At 37.8% G+C, this 23,274-nt stretch overlaps 1 protein-coding gene across 2 annotated transcripts in view; it reads left to right on the top strand.

Moving 5' to 3' along the window:
- Positions 1-23,274, top strand: part of LOC129938398 (aminopeptidase N) — a 206,859-nt gene that overhangs the window by 11,075 nt on the left and 172,510 nt on the right. For both annotated transcript variants that reach the window (XM_056045932.1, XM_056045933.1), the window contains exon 2: positions 20,654-21,563. In XM_056045932.1, coding sequence (XP_055901907.1) covers positions 21,539-21,563 — 25 coding nt within the window. In that variant the 5' untranslated portion in view covers positions 20,654-21,538. The remainder of the gene's footprint in view (positions 1-20,653; positions 21,564-23,274) is intronic.

Consider the following 23,274-nt stretch of genomic DNA (forward strand, 5'->3'; position numbering starts at 1 on the left):
TGCACAAAAATAATCATGCACACGGTGCGACGCAACGCGACTTACAAAAGGTACCCACGGATATACGAAAATAAATCAAAAAAATGAGATTGAATTTCAATGATTGAGTTATATGATCTGGGGATTACCCATTTGGGGGTGCGCTGGCGGATTGTGGATAAACATATCTTTAATTTTGATCTTTTTTAAAAACACAATGGAATACGAAAATACACTTTATAAACAAATTATGCAGTGAATTTTAATGTCCGTAGTTTATTTCTTTTACTTTTTATTCTGATTAAAAAAAGAAAGAAAGCAATCAAGGTGACGATGTACAATATTCATTATATTGACGACGATTGACATACGAGGCAAATTATGAATTGTGATGGTATTATGACAGATCACGTATTCTAAGTTTGAAGCTATTAGGAGTGGTAAAATTGACAGTCTCACATAAAGTGCCTGTTTAGATTGTGACTTATCAATATTAGAATGATGAGATCGGTGAAGGGAACAGATCTTCTTTAAACGAAAGCCATAGGAACAAAACGATATTGATTGATTCTTTGAAGGCAACTTTTTTGTTATTATTAGCTTGACAATTCAGAAAATTCAATTTAAATAAATGTACATTCATTCCACATGGCATTTTGTTCTTTTTTATTTGTATACTAACTGTCAAAATAATGAAACGTGAAAAAATGTTCTCGTGAAAGAGAAAAGAGAATTTTGATTTTATAAACACTTGATGCATTTTTAAATGTCAAAATAAAAACATTCATGACAGTTCTTAAAATTCTTACCATCGTATTTGGTTTTATACGAGTAGACTGCATGTTGCATGTCTTTTTTTAAAATATTTGCTTAGAAAAATAGGTCAAGAATTTACAGTGTTTTGGTTTCTGATCGGTCACATTGGTTATAAAATAAATTTTATTATTATAAATCCAACAATTTCGTAGAATGAGAAAACGTTGCAACTGAGAAAGAGACCACCTAGTTCAAAGCTTAACTTTCTGACAGGTATATAAATGTGAGAAATTACATTATACGACATCCTTCAAATTGTTTCGATGGGAGACGCAATTATAAGACTGGTCTTTTGTGGTTTATTTGCAGCCCTTATCTAGTTGCAATACCTTTAAAAAAATAAACTACTAAAATCTCAATATTTTGGTTTTGTAAAATTAGTTGAAACTTAATATTATGAAATGTCAAATTCATCAATTCAAATTGTCAGCTGTATGACATTTATGGCTGAATCACAAACACGCTTCAGCTTCGTCTGCGTTACGGTAGCCTTGCTTCGAGGTTGCTTTGAATGACATTTCTATTATTTCATCCATCCAAAGAGCAAATATTTACTTTGTTGCCATTTTTTACAGCTGTTGAGCTGTCAGACAAAGTAAATGTTCAGATAATTGAACTAGAGCTTTCGTTTGGAATCACATTGCGTTCTTTTTCTTACGATTGTCAATCGAAACGTGAGGTCGAAGCTCCTTTGTGATAGCATGCATTAAATTCCTATGGCTGAACTTGTAAACGTCAGGCGAAGCCGAAGCTGAAGCGTGTTTGTGTTTCAGCCATAAGTACTTTTTATTCGAAGCAAAATATAGATGATATTCCTTTTAGTTCCGGCCAATATACTGTAGCTTTGCTTTTACTTTACCTTTCGAACTTCATATTCATTTTCCAATTGCTCCAGAACTATGTCAGCAAAACCATAGCGGTGCTGTCTTTGATCATTATCTTGATTTAAATGTTTGTTTTGTTTTTAAAAATGAAAGAATTTAAGACCCAATCAGTCAATAGCTTCACCTAGAAGTTAATTCACATAAATTCAGTATTTTTACTGAATCAATTTTGGTAATACTTTCAAAACTAACCATGTAGAGCTTTTTATTTGTCTTTGAAACCTTATTTACATGATCTTCCACACTTGCAGTTTACAATTAATTTCGATTTATGAAGTCTCAACATAATTTAAGCTCAACCAGGATTGGATTCTGCATATAAGCGATGTAAATGAGCAGGTTCAGATGACATAAGGGACTTGAAAGCCAAAAAATTGAATTGAATTTTTTGAAAAGTTGACTTGAAAGTTCACCAAGAAAAATATTTTTTACTATCAAGTAAAGCCTACTTACGTCAAGATGACAGTTGACCATGTTTTTTCATTCAACCAAAAACTGAACTTTATTAATCTATGGTTTATTTATTTTCTGTACAATTCCATTTAATGTCTGGTGTCAAAAGGCTCCTTGTCCAATTGGAAAAGAAATAAGTAACATGTATTTAAAACACAAAATACAAGTCGAGATGGACTCTTAGCTTGCTGAGAAGTATTTTTTGTTGATGACAGTTGTGTTGTTAGTAGGTTTTGCACGACTATTTGACATAAGAGGTTTATGAAGTAAAGTATCGAGTTTGAAGTTTATGACACTTGCCAACTAACTAGTTGACTTGGTCAAAATTTACGCTCAAAGAATGCAGTTGACTGCAATGAAGTTGAAGTCCCTTATGTTTCCTGAACCTGCCCAATATAAAAACTTTTGAAAAGCGGTAATGTCAGATCGTATTCGATTCTGAGAAAAATATTAACATTTCAAGTCATTTTGACGTCCCATCATTTCTTTTAAATTTGATGCTAAGAAAGGGGTTGACAATTTATGATTAAATAATAAAGGTGGGGGCGGGAAAGCAATAATCATTTAATAAAAGTTTAAATGTCAAACCAAGTTGACTTACTTACTTACTTAAGGTGGCGCTACAGTCCGGGGCGGACCTGGGCCTCAACCAACAAGCGTCTCCAGCCAGCTCGGTCCCTAGCTAGCTGTCTCCAGTTTCGCACGTCAAGTTGGTTGAGGTCCTCTCCCACCTGGGTGCACCACTCCCTCAGGAGTGGATTCGAAGACTTTCCGGCTGGGGCGTTGATGTCCATTTGACTTTAGATGCTCGAGAGAGGACTTTACTTCTCAATTGCCTTCTAAGTCCAAAGAAGCATCGATTTGCAAGAGTTATTCTTATTTGATTTCAGCGCTGGTGTCGTTGTCTGCATTAATAGCGGTGCCTAGGTAGACAAAGTCCTTAACTACTTTAAAGTTATATGGTGACGTTTTATCCAAGACGTCGTAGTTCAGTGTCCTTTTTTGATGACAGTATATACTTGGTCTTGCCCTCATTGACCACTAAACCCATCTTCTTCGCTTCCGTCGCAATGCTCAAAAACGCTCCACTGACCTCACGCTTTGATCTTCCAATTATGTCAATATCATCTGCGTATCCGAGTAATTGGATGGATCTTTGGAAGATTGTGCCTCTAGTGTTGACGGTTGAGTTTTGCACAATTCTTTTCAGAACGATGTTGAAGAAGTCGCATGACAGTGCATCGCCTAGTCTAAAACCTTTTTTGACATCAAATGCATCGGTAAGCTCTTTTCCGACCTTGATAGAGCAGCGTGCATTCTCTATCGTCATTCTGCACAAACGGATAAGTTTGACAGGGATGCTAAAACTAGACATTGTTCGCTAGGATCTTCCCTAGATGCTGTCATACGCGGCTTTAAAATCGATAAAGAGATGGTGGGTATCGATTTCAAGCTCCTGGGGTTTTTCCAAGATCTGCCGTAGTGTGAATATTTGGTCGAGTGGACTTTCCTGGTCTCAAACCACTCTGATAAGAACCAATCGGGTTGTTGACGAATGGCTTCAGACGTTCGCATAATACGACAGAGAGGATCTTATATGCAATGTTAAGGAGACTGATGCCTCTGTAGTTGGCGCAGTTTGGAGGGCCTCCTTTCTTATGTATCGGGCACACTATGCTGAGATTCCAATCATCGGGCATGCTTTCTTTCTACCATATTTTGCAGATGAGTTGGTGCATGCTCCCTACGAAGTCATCGCCTGCTGCTTTGAATAGTTAGGCAGCGATGCCGTCAGCTACAGCAGCTTTGTTTGACTTATGTTTAGATATAGCTATCTTCACTTCGTCAAGGTCGGGTAGGCGGAATTGTTGATCTGCGTCGCCGAGGTTGAGTGGTTCTATCTCCCTTAAAGCGGAATTCTGTTCGTCATCGCCGTTATATAATTTGGAGAAGTGATCTTTCCATATTCTCAGCATCGACTGCGGTTCTACCACGATGTTCCCCTGATCGTCTTTACAGGCTTCAGTTCGTGGCTGGTACCCTTGGGAGGTTTTTTTTACCTTTTGGTAAAATTTACGAAACTCATTCCTGTTGTGACATCCCTCTATCTCCTCGAACGCGCGCTTCTCATGCTCTCTTTTTTTCCATCTAAGCAGCCGGTGTTCCTCTCTCCTCTTCTGCTCGTAGAGCTCGCGAGCAGCTCTAGTCCTTTTGTGCATCGCCGTTTTGTATGCCTCTTGTTTCGCTGCGTGCGCTTGACGGCATTCGTCGTCAAACCAGGGGTTTCGCTCTGGTGGCCGTGTGAAAGCTAGCATTTCAGAGGCATCTCTGATGGCTGCAAGGCAATGTTGCCACTGGTTTTCAATGCTTAATGCAGGAAGCATAGGACTAAGTTGACATTCATTGAAAATATAGAATCCGAATTTAATGTAAAAGTCAATCTCGCTTAAATGTTTTCTTTTTGTAACTGACATTTTTCTGTTTTTTTGACATCTCTATTTTTCTTGCATTATACAATAACTAACATTAAACTTCTGAATCCAGAATATAACATCTTCTTTTTATTGGAATCTCCATTGAGGAGTTTTTCCGTATTACCAATCGAAAACAAACACAATTGATCTGTGTTTCACAATAAATATGTAGAAATTTCATATTAATACTATTTTGGTGATTATATCTAAGGTCGAAATATAAAACTTGCGTTTTTAGTAAGACACCATACTCCATGAACTCTCAAAGTAGGTAGGTGACAGATACTTAATTGAAGGCAAGTCGACGGTGGCGCCAATTTGTGTTTTTACTCGAAACAATAATGTTAAGCTGAAACGTGAATATATTTAATGTTTGTTTCCAAACTTATAACCTTATTTACTTGCGTGATAAAAATCCATTTGATAGATAATAAAAAAATAGCAACGAAAATATTTATACTTCCTTAATTATGTAGAAATTCAAAAAATGTTCTTTTTTGCGATGGCAACTGCCTTTTGCTTAAGGTAAATTTACTGATGACAAAAACAATAATTTATCAGACAGTTTTGTTTTCACATTAACTAATTTAGGTTTTGTGCTTGTTCCCTTATGCGAAAAAATTAAATATTCCCTGTAAAAATATAAATAAACTAGACTGACATCTTGGGAGTTAAGTTAGCCGACATAAAACAAACTTTATTCATAACTGACACATTGAAAAACTCTTCGTCTAATTTATAGTTGGTTGACTTAACTATAAATACGAAATGTTAATAGAATTGACAATTAGAACACGTAGATATCATGTAGAGCTCTAAGAATAATTTGTATTACAACTAAATATTATGTTTTATTACGATCACGTTCACCAACTTAATGAATTGCAAAATTTTCTTCAAATGTCAGACAGACGAATCGCTCTGATGCGATTGGAGCGCCACCTTTTTATTTATTAAAGAGTTCATTGAACTTAAGAAACGGGAAATTATAACATTTCCTTCTGATTTTATTTATTGATTCCTGCCAAGCAATGATTCAATCATAAAAATTAATTGTAGAATTACTTATTTCACATTTTCGCACATCGTCAAATTCATCCAACTTGTCAAGTCAAAGTGTTTTAACTTTATTTTTATCATTATTTCCATATACCATATACATAAATAAATTCTTGTGAATACGAAAGCAGATGTCTTATGTTTTTCTTCTGTCTAGGGCTGGTTTAATAATTAGAACCACCTTTATATGATGAAAATACAATACCGCGGGTGGTCAAGCATGACAACAAAATTATAATGAATGACAGTTGTTATTATTAGAAAAAAGAAATACCATACTCTACATACTTCTTTTATGAATAGGTTAATAAATGTTTTGCCGAAATAATATAATAATATACATTTGTATTGTATATTTCTAAATTAATTTGTTTAAATAACGGAAGCATTCGTCTCATCATATTTTTAACATCATTCATAAAATAGAATGTGTAGAACATGAACGACACAGCAGATAAGATAAGTGAAAAATAGACTGCAGTCCTATACATCCATCATCATTTGACTTCTGTCACCTGTCAGTTAGTGAAGTGTGTTCGAGATGTGTCATGTGCTATGCGTCCATATGTGACCAGTGGACAGAGACTACCCGCCCGACTGGATGTATATAGAAAGATGAAAATCAAACATCACTCTGACATTATGACTTTGATGTTCTATTAAAAGTGTATATGGAAGTAATGCTTTCAAATATGAAACATGTCTTTTGGTTGTGATGATGTTGGCATACTTTTTATGCATTCAATAAACCTGAGTTTACATCGAGTACAAATTTGTATTCAATTATTTAAATCTCAAATGAACTCATCTTTTTGTAAAGAATAAACTTCACATAATAATTGACTGACTATTGTCCTTTTAATTTAAGTTATCCTAAAATTTTGACAACTGACAGTTAAAGCCTTAAATTAATAAAGTAGGCGGCGCAACAGTCTGATGTTCAAATGGTAGACATGTGCATTCAAGAGGACACAAGCGTCCACAGTTTTTTCTCAAAACCCACCTCTGTCTATCAACTCCTACTCTCACCTACCCGCGGTGAACATCGGGTACCTAGTACCTCTACTGGAGATTGGGTTCTAACCCAAGTGGAAAGTTGTTGGGGGCAGCCAACGAGAGAGGGGCGGGAGAGGGGAGTTTCCACTAATTCCTTATCCAGACGGCAGCGGAGGAATTCCCGAGATGGAATCAACGGTGGCTTCTTCGACTTATTCGGAGCCCAGGCCTATAAGGAGCGGTTTTATCCAGCTCCCCATCCTTGGAGTTATACTAAGGATTTGGCCCTCCAGGTTGGGGTCGTGCCGTAGGGGTGTCTTCCAGGCTACGTAAAAGCTTTCATAGCTGCGAAGCACCAACAAGCCTCGGATACGGACGGATTTACTGTTGACAACCAACGCAAACGAATTAAGGACAACGAACTTCCGATATGCACGTGGAATGTTAGGTCCCATAACAGACCACGTGCAGCCGAAGAATTAGCGAAGGCCCTAGACTGCTATATAGCAGACATCACCGCCATCCAGGAAATACGATGGGATGAAAAACTGCGTATTTACTCTGGTGACTGCTACCGCGGAACCCAACAGCTCTTATTTGGATGCGGCTTCGTCATTGGAGCCAGATTTAGACAAGAAATCTTGAGCTACAGGTGCATCAGTGGTGCATCAGGCTAAATTCGGCAACATTAGCCTGATATGCGCGCACGTCCCACAGAAGAGAAAGATTCCAACACCAAAGATATGTTCTTCGAGCTCTTAGACATATGAGCAGTGTCCTAGCTACGATATTAAAATTGTCCTGGGCGATTTAAATGCCAAGCTAGGAAGGGAAGACATCTTTGGTGGAATAATCGGGAAGAACAGCCTGCACGACAACACTTCCGACAATGGATTTAGGCTCATAGATTTTGCTGTGGGGCGAAACGTCATAGTAGCCAGTACGTGTTTTCCACACCTCAACATCCACAAAGGAACTTGGACTTCTCCAGATCAATCTACCGTCAACCAGATTGCGATCGACACCAGACACGCTTTCAGCATCATGGATGACCGAACTTTCCGAGGAGCTAATATCGATTCGGACCACTACCTCGTTGTAGCCGAGGTAGCACTTCAGGTTTCCAAACCCAAGGCAAAATAAGGAGGTTCTGGGAGAAGGTACAACGTCGAATGGCTACAATCGCAAGAGATCGCCAAATCCTTTTCCGACCAAGTTACAAGTAACCGCTCTCGAAGTTCTTTGCCGCCAACACAATGTTTTGAAACCCAGTGGCAACATTGCCAAGATGCGGCGCTGCATAAAAGGACGAGAGCTGCTCATGAGCTCTATGAGCAGAAGAGGCGAGAGGAACGCCGACTTCTCAGAAGGAAAAAGAGAGGGCATGAGAAGCGTGCGGTCGAAGTTGTTGAGAGGTTTAAAAGCAGGAATAAAGTTCGAAAGTTTTATGAGCAGGTGAAACGAAATCCACAGGTACATAAACCTAGAACCGAAGGTTGCAAAGACGAAACTGGAAACATCATAGTGAAACAGCAGTCAATGCTGAGGATATGGAAGGACCACTTCTGCAGACTGTATAACGGCGACGACGAACTGAATTCCACAGTCAGGCAGGATGATCCATTCTGAATAGACGACGAAAGCCAACAATCCCGTCCTCAAAATTTAGACGAAGTAAAGACTGCCATATCTAAGCTGAAGTCTAACAAAGCCGCTGGAGCGGTTGGCTTGAATGCCGAGCTCTTTAAAGCAGTTGGAGATAAGTTGGTTAGGAGCATGCACCAACTTATCTTTAAGATATGGTCGGAAGACAGCATGCCCGATGAATGTAACCTCGGTATTGTTTGCCCGATACTTCGCCTATAAAATCTTCTCTGCCGTAATATGTGAACGTCTAAAGCCCAACGTCAACAGCCTGAGAGTCCTTATCAGTGTGGTTTTAGACCAGGAAAGTACACAATTGATCAAATATTCACATTACGCAGATCCTGGAAAAAACCCAAGAACATCAAATCGACACCCACCATCTTTTCATCGATTTCAAGGCCGCATATGACAGCATCTACAGGGACGAGCTGTATAAAGCCATGTCTAGTTTTGGCATCCCTGCCAAACTCGTCCGTTTGTGCAGGATGACCATGGAGAATTCACGCTGCTCCAAAAAGGTTGGAAACAACTTAACAGAACCTTTCGTTGTCATGTGATTTTCTTAACACCGTACTTGAAAGAATAGTACAAAGCTCACACGTCAACACTAGAGGCACTATCTTTCAAAAGTCTGTTCAATTACTGGCATATGCTGATGACATTGACTTAATCGGAAGAACTCAGCGTGATGTCAATGGGGCTTTTGTGAGTATTGAAGCAGAGGCGGCAAAAATGGGTTTAACGGATAATGAGGGCAAAACAAAGTACATGCTGTCGTCAAGAAAGGACATACAACACCGACGTCTTGGTCAAAACGTCACCTTCGACAGACGTAACTTTGAGTTAGTCAAGAACTTCGTCTACCACACCCACAGGACAGCGCAGTAGAGGAAGACCGCGAATTAGGTGGCGTGCACAATTGAAAAGTGACCACACCCAACTTGGAGCGCGAAACTGAAGCCATCTAGCTACGGACCGAGCAAGATCTAGAAGTTTGTTGGGTGAGGCCCTAGTTCACGCAGGACTGTAGCGCCACCTTAAGTAAGTAAGTAAGTAATTTTACCTAAACTGGAAGAGGAACTGCCAATCTTTCCTGGGTCAGACCGCATCTTTCTACAAAAAGGAATGCATTTTGTTGAATTAAGCCACTTAAGCGTGCACTTTCAAAGTACTCGTTGTTAGGATAGAACACCCCGAAAATTATAACATAAGAAGTTTCGGCTGTTCAATGAAAGCCGGTACTGCCGCTCGAACACATACAAATTCTCCATTTGGGAAGAGATAACGTTGAACCACATAGGACAACCATAAACAACCATCATCAGCAGTATGAGGCCCATGCAGGAAATTACTTTCGCTCTGGGTTGAAGCCTACTGCTGTAATACAGCCATCAAACCAAAGGCTCATTTGGCCCTAGTCAACGAAGTCCGGAACAGAATTGTCTCCGACTTCTGGACATTTATTTTCAGTTTCCAGTCGCCGGAAGATCAGTGAATCTTGTAGAAATCACGCTGCAAGGGAATTATAATAACCTCAACCTTTCGGGACGTTGGCGTACGCAATTGCCTTGGTTGACTTCCTATCAGATCGGCGCTGGTGTAAATGCTGAAAAGAATCGGCGAATTCACCGTTCCCTCTTCAAGAACATTTTTTATTTGGAAAGTTGTGGCAGAAGTTACATTGCCACTTTTGAAAACAAACTGTCTGACGTGGTTTGCTTATACCAAGCCTGCTCAGTTTTAAATAGAGACCCTCTAACCAAACGGTGTCGAAAGCCTTTTTCAAATCAACAGTCCAACGCACAAATCATTACCCCGCGGGTTCTGACGGTAAATTTAGTATCGACAAATAATAAATGTTACTCTGACACAAATCAATGTCAGAAGACTGAGAATTATAAACGGTGTTCATCGTAAGACTCTTTATGACGACTTATGTTGACGACTCTTATGTATCTTTTTCCTACTGAAGCCCAATTGAAATATGTGATAAAATGAAGAAATGTTAAATTGAGTTAATTTAAAAGAGTGAACTCAAATTTGAAAAACAATTTTTGTTAAAGACCGTTTGTATGATGTTTGACATTTCTCTTCTTTGAAACATTTGCCATCATGACATCAAAATGAGATCAATTCGCAATTGTTCAATGAGAATATCAGCCCTTGAAAAGCTTTTAATCAACAACCTCTTAATTATTTCTTTAAAAACACTTTTTGAAATATTTTTTAATTTCATTATTATGACGTAGGTAATTAAATAATACTATGGGCATACTTCTGACAATCTGTAATCTAATACAAACAATTCATCATTTACTTGTAGCTTAAAAATATATTTCGCCAAAGTTCGTGGCAAAACTCTTTGATCTTAATTCGTTTCGTTAAATAATTGTATGAAGTTTATATAAACAACAACGAAACCATTCGCTAAACGAAAATTATCCCACAACTTTTAAGCAAAACTATTTCACGTATTTTTGGTTGGAATGTAATCGGGGGGTCAACGTAACTTTCACACAGCGCGTTTTTCTAGCAGATTAAAACCAAGGTGATGACCGATATTATTTTAGGCTCATAATTATTGCTTTATCCACCCACTTAAAATGTGCAAAAGCCAATAATTTACTCCATCGTCAAGTTGAGAACAACAACAGAAAGACGATGAAATCATATAATTTATGGCTAATCAATGACACACCATCATATTATGGATATCGCTCGCTATAATGGACCTCATACTTCACATTCACACGAGGGCGTTCATTTTTTGTGTTCATAATTTATGCTTTATGTAACATTAAATGGTCTTAATTTCTATATCATGTGATTTATCCATTCATATTATAGGAGAATTGCTATAATTGTGTATCAAATAGAAATAATATCATTACTCATTTATTAACTGTCTAACTGACAAGCAACAATTAGAAGCACTTAGTGTGGAAATTAGTATAGAAAAAGTTGCTCCTATGATGTCCAAACAAAAACAACACGTAGAAATTAACTTTTCTCTGTGACATATTTTAACACACACAATATATATTTATATCACTAAAATTATCTTCAAAAGGTTTTAAATTTGTTACACATCAAAAATATGTTTTGGATATCAATTACGTCAACTGTGGCGGCGCTGCGCTGATAGCAGTCGTTAATAGATATTTAACCTCGAAAAAGCTGTTTTTTTTGGAGGTCGTTGTAATGTCACTTCTGCGGCGTGACAGATGTAATTTTACCCTTTGATTCGATGATAAATTATGGTTTCATTTTATAGTTCAAAATCTGGTGTTGTTTGAGTGTATTACTCCTCGTAGAATATGTTTCTACTTAGACACTTGCTCGTAGATACACGTAGACACTATTATGAGATCCAGTTATGAGTTTGAAAGATGTAGGGCGCGAGAAACCACAGTATGTAATAATTAATCATCATTTGTTAACATGATGGATGGTTTTTATGCATCTCCAAGTGGGTTATTGTGTAATCGATCAATTTTTTAAACTATTTGTGTCAATTTCAGATATTTTTTAATTTTTGTATTACTTTAATTAGAATCTTCACAGGCAGAGAGGAGTCTTGTTTGCGTTTTTTGTTTCAGCATATACAAATTTAGTAGGAAGGTCAAGAGTTAAAAAGAACATACGCTATAAGCTACTGATTTAACTTAATACAACATTTTAGGTGATTATTAAATCAGTGTCGACTCATCCTTACCTCCTTTAGGTTGCGCTACAGTGTGAACTAGGGCCTCACCCAGCAAAGTTTTTCATCTAGTTCGGTCCTAGCTACATGCCTAAAGTTGAACACTTTAAGTTGGGTCAGGTCACTTGCCACTTGTGTGCGCCATCTGATCCAAGGTCTTCATCTACTGCGCTGTCCTGAAGGATTAAATTCGAAGACTTTCCGGGCCGAAGTATTGGTTTTCATGTGCTCTACGTGACCCAGCCATCTCAGTCGTTGGACTTTTATCCTTCTGCCTAAGTTTAAGTCGCTGTACAGCCCATACAGTTTATCGTTCCATTTTCTCCTTCATCCATCTTTTTGGGACCGTAGATCACGCGAAGAATTTTCCTCTCGAAACGACCCAAGTTGCTTTCATTCGCTTTTGAACCGTAAAGCAGGACCGGAATGATGAGGGCCTTATGTAGAAACTCTTTGGTCGCTCGGGAGAGGGCTTGACTACTCGATTGCTTCCAAAGCCCCAAAAAACAGCGGTAAGCAAGAGTAATACTTCGTTTGAGCGCTTGTGTTGTTTTCTGTGTTCAAATCGGAGCCTTAGTAGACAAAGTCCTTAACTACCTCAAAGTTACACCTGTCAATGATGACGTTTTACCCGAGACACCGGTGTTGTAGGTCTTTTCTTGATAACAGCATGTACTTTGTTTCTATTTCTATCGCATCTGCCACATTAACATCACACTGAGTTCTTCTGATTATGTCAATGTCATCAGCATATGTCAGTAAAGAGTCTTGCACTTGAGAGCGAACAACAGATGAATGAATGGAAGAACGTGACTTTATACATATTTCAAAAAGTCCATTTCAAACAAAAACATATTTAAATTATAAGAAACTAATGAAACTAATGTCAGGATAGTGCATTTCGTTCTTTAAAATAATTCAGTAGAATTGCAGTGTGGTTGCTACGAACTGTCAAACTCTGTTCGCGTTCCACATACCATCCACACTGCAATACGAATAAATTGTTCGCGCGCAATTTAACCTTAAAATTATAACACCCTTGTTTTGTTTTTTGTGTGAAAGGTCATAGCTGAGTTAAATATGGAAACAAAATTGACAGTTCGTCGCTGTCTGCGAATAGAAATAAAGCTCATGTGAAAGAAAAGTCAAAATATGCGAACATCCACAGTTTGCAGTTCGTAGTTCGTAGCTCATGTGCAAGATGCTTAGGTTAGATTAAGTTAAAGTGGCTGGACAAGATGGAAACGGACACACTTTGGCCAGTTTAATGGCCCATTGTGATATCACATAAATGTTGAGGCTTCCTCCTAAGCTCAATGGAACCAGTTTGAGTCCCTTACGAAACGTGAGAAGCTGATTAAGCTGATATGATTAAGATCATTAAAGAAGAATTAGGTAATTCTAGCGTTTTTGAGCCAAGGCAGTGCATGTACAGAGAAGATAAAGGATTGTTTCCTCCTCTTCTTCGTCCTTACAGCTTCTGCAAAAGTCATTTGAGAATACGCCTAGTCGCGTGGCGTGCTTTCCTTTTAGACAGTGTCCGGTTCTGACACCTATTATCGAGCTTATATGCGATCTGCTTAGAGATAGCAAGCACCTTGCATGTTTTAAATCTAGTGTTGGCCAGATTTTTTGTGACCTGACACGTGGTGATGTTGTCCCACCTTTTGTTTGCCTTCTTCATAGCGTCTTGCATTAGCAACAGTCTACAAGTAGCGATTTGTATGCCAGTATGTACCAAACGTGGCATGGGCTGCACTGTACCGTTCCTGGCGAGTTCATCTGCCTTACAGTTACCTGGAATGTTTCTATGGCCCGGCACTCAGCAAAGGTGAATATTAAATTCTTGTACCATAGAGATGATCGACAGTTATGGACTGTTATTGAGTTTGTAGAGACAGAGTCCAGGGATTTGATAGCAGCCTCTGAGAAAATACAGATATAAGATGTTGATATCACGTTTTTTTAAGCCAGGACAACACTTCTTTTATCGCCAAAAGTTCCGCCTGGAACAATGATTGGGAAGGCGGAATGAGAGATTTAATTTTAGCCGTTCAGAGTACACACCTCCACGAACCCCTTTTTTTGTTTTTGAACCATCTGTGTGAAAATGGATTGACTCATCCTCCAAGAATGTCCTTTCCTCCCAAAAAGATCTGGGAGGTATAGAAATCTGGAAGTTTCTGTCGAATTGCAGTTGGGGGATGGTGTAGTCTGTGTGCTTTGGAATTGATTCTAAATAACTTAGAATAACCTAGTGGCCAATGTTGTTGTTAGTCCACTGCGACGAAGCTTTGAGGCGAATAGCAGAGCTTGCAGCTATTTGTTTGCTAAACATGTAGAGAGGTGTTAGGTAGAGCAAGGTGTCCAGTACCACAAACGGGGTCGTGCAAAGCGATCCGCTTATACATAGAAAAACTGAACGTTGGACTTTATTTAGCTTATCCCTGTTTATACCTTTCTTTAAAGCAGTCCACCATACTGCCACACCGTACGTTAAAATCGGTCTGATTACCGATGTGTATAGATAATGCGTGATTCTGTGTTGTAAACCCCCTTTATTACCAATAGCTTTTTTGCAAGAAAAAAAAAACTACAGTAGCTTTTTTAACTCTTTCCTGTACGTTACGTTTCCAAGCCTTGAACATGAAGCAAAAATTAAAACGATGGCGCAAATTTTAAAATTTAAATCACCCTTTTGCTTACATGTGAAGGCAAGGTTTTGTTGTGAGGTTAAATTTTAACGAAGCTCCTGTCAGTTTGTTAAAGATGTAATGGTTGTTGTGAATTGTTAAAATATACATTTCAAAAATTCACGGAATAAAGATTGAAGATCTTCAAAACATAAGAAAGATATCGACACTCTTACGAGCTTGATAAAAAGTTCTTATTATTATAAATGCTTTGTGATTTCAAAATGTCAACAAGTTTAAAAAATTGCTAAATGTTCTTAATTCACAGTTTACAAGAATATGGCAAGCTGTCAAATCATTCCATGATTTTAAATACAATACATACATCATTCTGAAGTAGAAAACTGGGCAGGTTTTGAGTATTAAAATTGTCAGAATTTAAGAATGACTGCTTAAGTGACGTCGAAGTGACAGATAAACGAAAACAAAACAATGATCGGCCATTTTATCGATTTTGACAAATTCCCAAAGATTACAGTTTGTAAAAGTAGTAATTATACCTTATGACACTTAATTCTTTTTTGCTCATGTCAATTTCACTCACTTTTAAGTTAGGTGCTATTTTTACTTCCGAAAACAAAAACTGATAAAATAAGAAGAACATTTTAAAAATGTCAGCTTGTAGCAAAAACTATCTTCAAAATAAGAAATAAATGTATTTTAAATAGTTCGCAAACGCGAATTACACAAAATCAGTTTGTTCAAACAAATTATAGAATACAGAATGTATTTCTTTTCAAAAATAAATTCAACGAGGTTTATAATGCATTTGATCTTAAAATAGATGCACCATATGCGAATAATTCAAGAAACAATGTGCATTTTAAAAGACTATTTGCTGTCTTCAGTTTTGCCAAAACTGTTTGACCTTCCTCCATAAACTTGGAATAAACTAGGGGACTGATGAATACCTTATTTCTTGAAGTTCGTTTATATTTCTAGGTTTATAATCTTCATATCATAAAACCAAAAAAACAAAATGCAAATGTCAAGGCAAACCCAGAGATGATTAGCAGCTTGCTAAATATGAGCACACAGTTGCAGTCACAGATCACATTTAGTCAGCCATTCAATTTCGCTCCCGTCCCGTTCTGTTGAATGCCTCATGTAAATCCTAAAAATAAAAATCCCGCGAGATTTTATTTTTGTAGGTTGCCTATTTGCACGGAAACGATCATGACAGAGAATTAATGTTTGCATTAAAAATCCGTTCCGAGATGAGTGAGTGTAGATGGTGTATGTTTACTAAAAATGAAAATGTGTTGCATCTGAAACTATTAAAAGAACAGGAAATGTACAAAATTATAATGCACAACTCTAGGTCGCATATACATACTGTTTCTTCTTATTCTTTTTTGTATTCGACTTTTTCTTAAGATACCAAAATAAATCTTAACCATTAAGTTCAAATGCTTACATAAATAAGTTTTCTTCAAATTTAATTGCATAAACAAACATTAAAACAAGTTTGTAAAACATAAATAATTATTAAAGTGCATATACGCTAAGACCTCTATTTTATACATACAATTGTTTTCCTTTCATTTAAGACAAAAATAATGAATTCTGCAATCCATTTCTATAAGCGTTTGACAAAATTTGTAAGTTACCGGTTTGTAAAACGCATTCTTTTATTGTGAGTTGAAAACATGCAAAAGGGATCATTTATTGAAATTTGGGATAAGATAATAAAATTCATATTTGGTTTAGTTTAAACTAGTTTGAAAAGTTTATTCTGCTGTTAAAAAATTATATTCCAATTAAGGAAACTTTATTGGAGAGCAAACTGGAAAGTTTGTCAAAAAAAATTCTCCTAACAATGGAGTGAAAACTATTTATGCCAAAATGACATTTGATCATGTTTTTTCATTAAACTGAAAGCTGAACTTTAAAAATCTATGATTTATTTATCTTCTACACAATTTCATTTAATAATATATGTAAGAGAGTTCCTTGTTATGTTTATTAAAAATAGAATAAGAACTTTATCTTAACAATACTAAAAATAACTTTTGATGGACTTGTGACCTGTGTAATGAGTTTGACATCTGAAAAATTTGCTTTGCTGCTTTGGCCATATTTTGCGGTCGAAGAATGCAGTCGACTGCAAATGAAGTAATTTATGTTGTCAGAACCTGATTATTTCAACAACACACCACTTCACTGATCGTTGCAAATAAACGTTAGAAATACATTTTCTATTGGAATAGAATTGATTTGCTTTTTTTACTCTTTTTTTTCAATTAAAGTTAAAGGTGAAAGCCAACTTGCTATAATGAAATTTTAAAAGTGTAATATGCGGTTTTGAATATTCGTGTGTTTTTATATTAAATTGCAATTATTTATATTTTGGAAGAAATAAGGATACATAATGCATATACATAAGTTGAGAAGCACCAACAAGCCTTGGATACGGACGGATTAACTGTTCAAAGCAAACGAAATAAGGACCACGAACTTCGGATCTGTACGTGGAATGTTAGGTCCCTTAACAGATCAATTAGCGGAAGCCCTAAACTGCTGCACGACAGATAATACCGCCATCCAAGAAGTATTAACGATGGGCAAACGCAAACTAAAAGACTGCGATATATACTACTGTGAATGCTTCTGAGAACAAAGACAGCGTCTATTTGGATGTGGATTTGTTGTTGGAACTAGATTCAGGCAAAAAGTCTTGAGTTTCAACAGTGTGAGCGATTTTAACGCCAAGCTATGAAGAGAAGACATCTTTGGTGGAACAATCGAGATATACAGCCTGCACGACACCACCTCTGACAACGGATTCAGGCTGATCGATTTCACTGCGGGGCGAGAAGTTCTGGTAGCTAGCCAGTTTACACATCTCAATATCCACAAGGGGACATGGAAATCTAGTGAGCAATCAACCGTCAACCAGATTGACCACATTGCGATCGACGCACGACACTTCTCCAATATACAGGATATCCGAACATTCCGAGGGGCCAACATTGACTCGGACCACTACCCCGTTGTAGCCAAGCCACGGCTACGGATATCCCGGTCTAAACCAAAACAAGGAAGTACTGTGAGAAGATTCGACTTTCAACGGCTACAATATAATAAACTCTAGTAACCTCTTAAGAAGTCCTGTGCTGCCTGCATTAAGCATTAAAAACAAGTGGCAACATTGCTTTGCAGCAATCAGAGATGCCGCCTCTGAATTACTAGGTTTGCTACGGCCACCACAGCGAAACCCATGGTTTGACGACGAATACCGGCAAGCGCCAGGAACAACAGGCATACAAAACGGCGCTGCACAGAGTTCCAGAGCTGCTCGCGAGATCTACGAGCAAAAGAGGAGAGAGGGACACCGGCTTCTTAAATGGAAAAAAAGAGAGCGTGAGAAGCGCGCGATCGAGGAGATAGAGAGATGTCCCAACAGGAATGAGGTTCGTAAATTTCACCAAAAGGTAAGAAAAACCTCCCAAGGGTACCAGCCACGAACCGAATTCCGCTGTAACGGAGATAGAACCACTCAACCTCGGCGATGCAGATCAACAATCCCGCCTAACCGACCTAGACGAAGTGAAGATAGTTATATCTAAACTGAAGTCAAACAAAGCTGCTGGAGCTGACGGCATTGTTGCCGAAGTACTTAAAGCAGCAGGGGATGACTTGGTAGGGAGCATGCACCAACTCATCAACAACCTGATTGGTCCTTATCAGTTTGGCTTCAGACTAGGAAAGTCGACCATTGAACAAATATTCTCACTAAGGAAGATCTTGGAAAAAACCCAGGAGCTTCAAATCGATACCCACCATCTCTTTATCGATTTTAAATCCGCGTATGACAGCATCCATAGGGAACAGCTCTTCTGAGCAATGTCTACTTTTGGCACGCCTGTCAAACTTATCCGTTTGTGCAGAATGACGATGGAGAATGCACGCTGCTCTATCAAGGTCGGAAAAGATCTTACCGATGCATTTGATGTCAAAAAAGGTTTTAGACAAGGCGACGCACTGTCATGCGACTTCTTCAACATCGTTCTAGAAAGAATTGTGCAAAACTCAACCGTCAACACTAGAGGCACAATCTTCCAAAGGTCCATCCAAATACTCGGATACGCAGATGATATTGGAAGATCAAAGCGTGATGTCAGTGGAGCGTTTTTGAGCATTGCGACGAAAACGAAGAAGATGGGTTTAGTGGTCAATGAGGGCAAGACCAAGTATATGCTGTCATCCAAAAAGGACACTGAACGACGACGTCTTGGAAAAACGTCATCATGGACAGCTATAACTTTGAGGTAGTTAAGGACTTTGTCTACCTAGGCACCGCTATTAATGCAGACAACGACACCAGCGCTGAAATCAAATGAGAATAACTCTTGCAAATCGCTGCTTCTTTGGACTTAGAAGGTAATTGAGAAGTAAAGTCATCTCTCGAGCATGTAAAATCACCATCTATAAGACACTCATCATCCCGGTTCTCATCTATGGCGCTGTGGCCTTTACCCTGTCAAAGAAAGATGAGAGCGTCTTAGGATGCTTCGAGAGAAAAATTATTCGGGTGATTTTAAGCCCCGTACGCATAGGTGGAGAATGGAGGACAAGATATAACGACGAACTGTACGGGCTGTACAGCGCCACTGACCTAGTTAGCAGAATTAAAGTCGAACGGCTTAGATGGCTAGGTCATGTAGAGCGAATGAACATCAAGAGTAATTCTTGAAAAATGCTTTCTCATATTAGTTTCGGATTCGTCTTAAAACTTTAGGTCCGCTCCATCGCTGACAACATTACTCGGACCAAGTAATGGTTGTTCTCTAGTTCTCCGCAGACTAAGTTTACGTTGTTATATAGCCTGTACAGCTCGTCGGTTCATCTCCTCCTCCACTCACCTTCTATGCATACGGGATCTTAGATCAAGCGAATTACTTTTCTCTTGAAACGACCGAAGGTGCTTTCTTCCGCTTTTGTCAAAGTCCATGCTTCTGCACCATACAGTAGCGTCGGAATGATGAGGGTCTTATATAGAGACACTTTGGTCGCTTTAGAGAGGGCTTGACTATTCAATTGCTTTCTTAGTCCAAACCAACAACGGTTAGCAAGAGTGATTCTTATTTGTTTGTATCGGCACTGTAGTTGTTTTTTGTGTTCATAGCGGAGCTTGGGTAGACAAAGTCCTTAACTACTTCAAAGTTACGCCTGTCGATGTTGACATTTTAATCGAGACGTCGTTTTTGGAGGTTTTTTCTTGATGAACTTTGTTTTGCCGCTAAGCCCTCAATAGCTCTATTGACACTACTCTGAGTTCTTACGATTATGTCAATGTCATCAGCATATGCCAGTAATTGAAAAGACTTTTGAAAGATAGTGCCCCTAGTGTTAACGTGGGAGCTATGCCCTATTCTTTTAAGAGCGATGTTAAAGAACTCACATGACAGCACATCAACTTGTCTTAAGCCTTTTTTGATTTCGAAAGGTTCTGTTAAGGGTTTTCCAACTTTAGTGGAGTTGCGTGAAGTCTTCATGGTTATCCTTGACAAACGGACGAGTTTAGTAGAGATGCCAGATTAAGACATGGTTTTATACAATTTGTTCATCTAAAAGCTGTTAAATGCGGCCTTGAAATCGATGAAAGATGATGTTCTCAAAAAGTGTAACGGCATTTTTGTCTACGCAAATATCTAACATATTAATAATACTTGAAACCTAAAATGGCAAGAAAGGAAGGAAACTTAGATCTTAAAATATTGAATAAATTTTGATTGACCGTAGTCGTCGTTAAAATGAAAACTTCCTGTTTCATTGAATGTTACACTCGAATTCCAAATTTTTCATGAATCCACTATATATCTTTGTTATGTGCAACGCACATGTTTGGTTTAAAGTATCTTTATCTCAGTTGATGTGCATATCTATCTGATACTATTTTCATCTAACAACTCAAAACCTAATGATTTCCTTTTTTCCTCTTTCCAGGTTTGATTACTTTGCGTTTGGAAAACAAAACCACAAATACGCGACAGTGCACCGCATCGTGAAAAAGATACATCATCAACGATTAGAATTGAATTTCATTAACTGGAAAACCACTTTATCGAGCTCTAGCTAGAAGCTTCATACTATATAGATACGTTGTGTGGAAAAGTATCAGATTCATCAGGAACATCAGAATCAGCATCATCCAAAACGACTAAAACTACAAACGACAACGATCACTGATGTTGTGTTAAGGAAGAGCACGTTTTGAACATCAAATTCATACAAATTTTATTATCTCAAAAACGAAAAATGATCAACTGTGTCAAGTATCTCGGCGGCAGCAGTTTTGAATTAAAATTTAACATTTTCTCCGCAAATCTATTCGCAGTGGTTGTCTGATAAATTTATTTAAAAATATTTTCCAACATACCTCAGCCTAAGTACCTTCACGTGTCTTGAGATACTTTATTCGTTGTCGGTCAAAATAAATTTATTTCGGTGGGTGGGTACCTGTTGATGTTGCATTTAGAGCAGTAAATTGTGAAATTTTTGAATCTAAGTGTTTTTGAAGTGTTTAGAAGTTATTTTAGCTACAATTACCCCAGTTTGATGTTTTTCTTTGGTTTCTTCGAGAAATAAAAAATATTAAGTGCATTTATTTTTAATTAATTTTGTGTCATATACTTCTGGGAAGTATATACACCAAGTAGTTGTTGGCGAGTGGTTGTTTTTCATACAAAAATTAGCGTCATCGTGCAACAGCTCAAGTCAAGCTGAACCAAAATAATTTTGATATCGGTTTAACAGAAGAAACAGGGTGTGCAGAAAATATCTGAGGAATAATTTTTAACAAAAAAGGCTGCAAAAGAATAAAAATTCATCATGGATGGAGGATACATTAACGAAGGTAAGCATCAGCAAAAAGTCGTTGATGATGACAATTTTTTTTTTTATCAATGAAAAAATCTTTTATGGCTTTTGCATGCAGCACTCGTAGTGAAGCAATTTCAAAGTGATTATATGTATTTTTTTGCATTGTTAAGTTTCATGAGGTCATATTTGTATTTTGTTTTGTAAAGGAAACGGAAAGAGGAAGAATTAACAACCTTTGTTTAGAAGAATTATAATAATAATGCAACAGGGCTTGTCCGATTTACACACAATGAATTAAAGTATCGCACTTAAGTAGGTACATTAAGGTAGGGTCGAATTTCGACGTTAGTATTTGAAATTCGATATTTACCCTTTTGAAAAAATGCATTATTTACTGATTTAAGTGCTTTGATAAATTTACTACTCTACGAATGCACATATCTTAGATATAAAAGGAAATTAAAGTGCGTTACAATTTGCAGAGTAAAGATTTTTAACGAGAAAAACTTCAAGTAAGAGTTTGTTAAAAATATAGGGAATTTGCTGATAATTTTCCGGTTAGTTAGGGAATTGATTTTAATCGCCATTACTAATTTAAGAATACGCGCCGTAAAGTAAGCAGTTATAAACGGTGATTTTTTAAAAGCTTGAGAACTTTTAAAAAAAAAAAAACGCATAAAATTTGCAAAATCTCATCGATTCTTTATTTGAAACGTTAGATTTTTCCATGACATTTACTTTTTGAAGATAATTTCATTTAAATGTTGACCGCGGCTGCGTCTTAGGTGGTCCATTCGGAAAGTCCAATTTTGGGTAACTTTTTCGAGCATTTCGGCCGGAATAGCCCGAATTTCTTCGGAAATGTTGTCTTCCAAAGCTGGAATAGTTGCTGGCTTATTTGTGTAAACTTTAGACTTGACGTAGCCCCACAAAAAATAGTCTAAAGGCGTCAAATCGCATGATCTTGGTGGCCAACTTACCGGTCCATTCCTTGAGATGAATTGTTCTCCGAAGTTTTCCCTCAAAATGGCCATAGAATCGCGAGCTGTGTGGCATGTAGCGCCATCTTGTTGAAACCACATGTCAACCAAGTTCAGTTCTTCCACTTTTGGCAAAAAAAAGTTTGTTAGCATTGAACGATAGCGATCGCCATTCACCGTAACGTTGCGTCCAACAGCATCTTTGAAAAAATACGGTCCAATGATTCCACCAGCGTACAAACCGCACCAAACAGTGCATTTTTCGGGATGCATGGGCAGTTCTTGAACGGCTTCTGGTTGCTCTTCACTCCAAATGCGGCAATTTTGCTTATTTACGTAGCCATTCAACCAGAAATGAGCCTAAGCGCTGAACAAAATTTGTCGATAAAAAAGCGGATTTTCTGCCAACTTTTCTAGGGCCCATTCACTGAAAATTCGACGTTGTGGCAGATCGTTCGGCTTCAGTTCTTGCACGAGCTGTATTTTATACGGTTTTACACCAAGATCTTTGCGTAAAATCTTCCATGTGGTCGAATAACACAAACCCAATTGCTGCGAACGGCGACGAATCGACATTTCACGGTCTTCAGCAACACTCTCAGAAACAGACGCAATATTCTCTTCTGTACGCACTGTACGCATTCGTGTGGTTGGTTTAATGTCCAATAAAGTAAACTGAGTGCGAAACTTGGTCGCAATCGCATTAATTGTTTGCTCACTTGGTCGATTATGTAGACCATAAATCGGACGTAAAGCGCGAAACAC

Source organism: Eupeodes corollae, chromosome 1 (genome assembly GCF_945859685.1).
Source record: "Eupeodes corollae chromosome 1, idEupCoro1.1, whole genome shotgun sequence".
In the NCBI taxonomy this organism is placed as follows: Eukaryota; Metazoa; Arthropoda; class Insecta; order Diptera; family Syrphidae; genus Eupeodes; species Eupeodes corollae.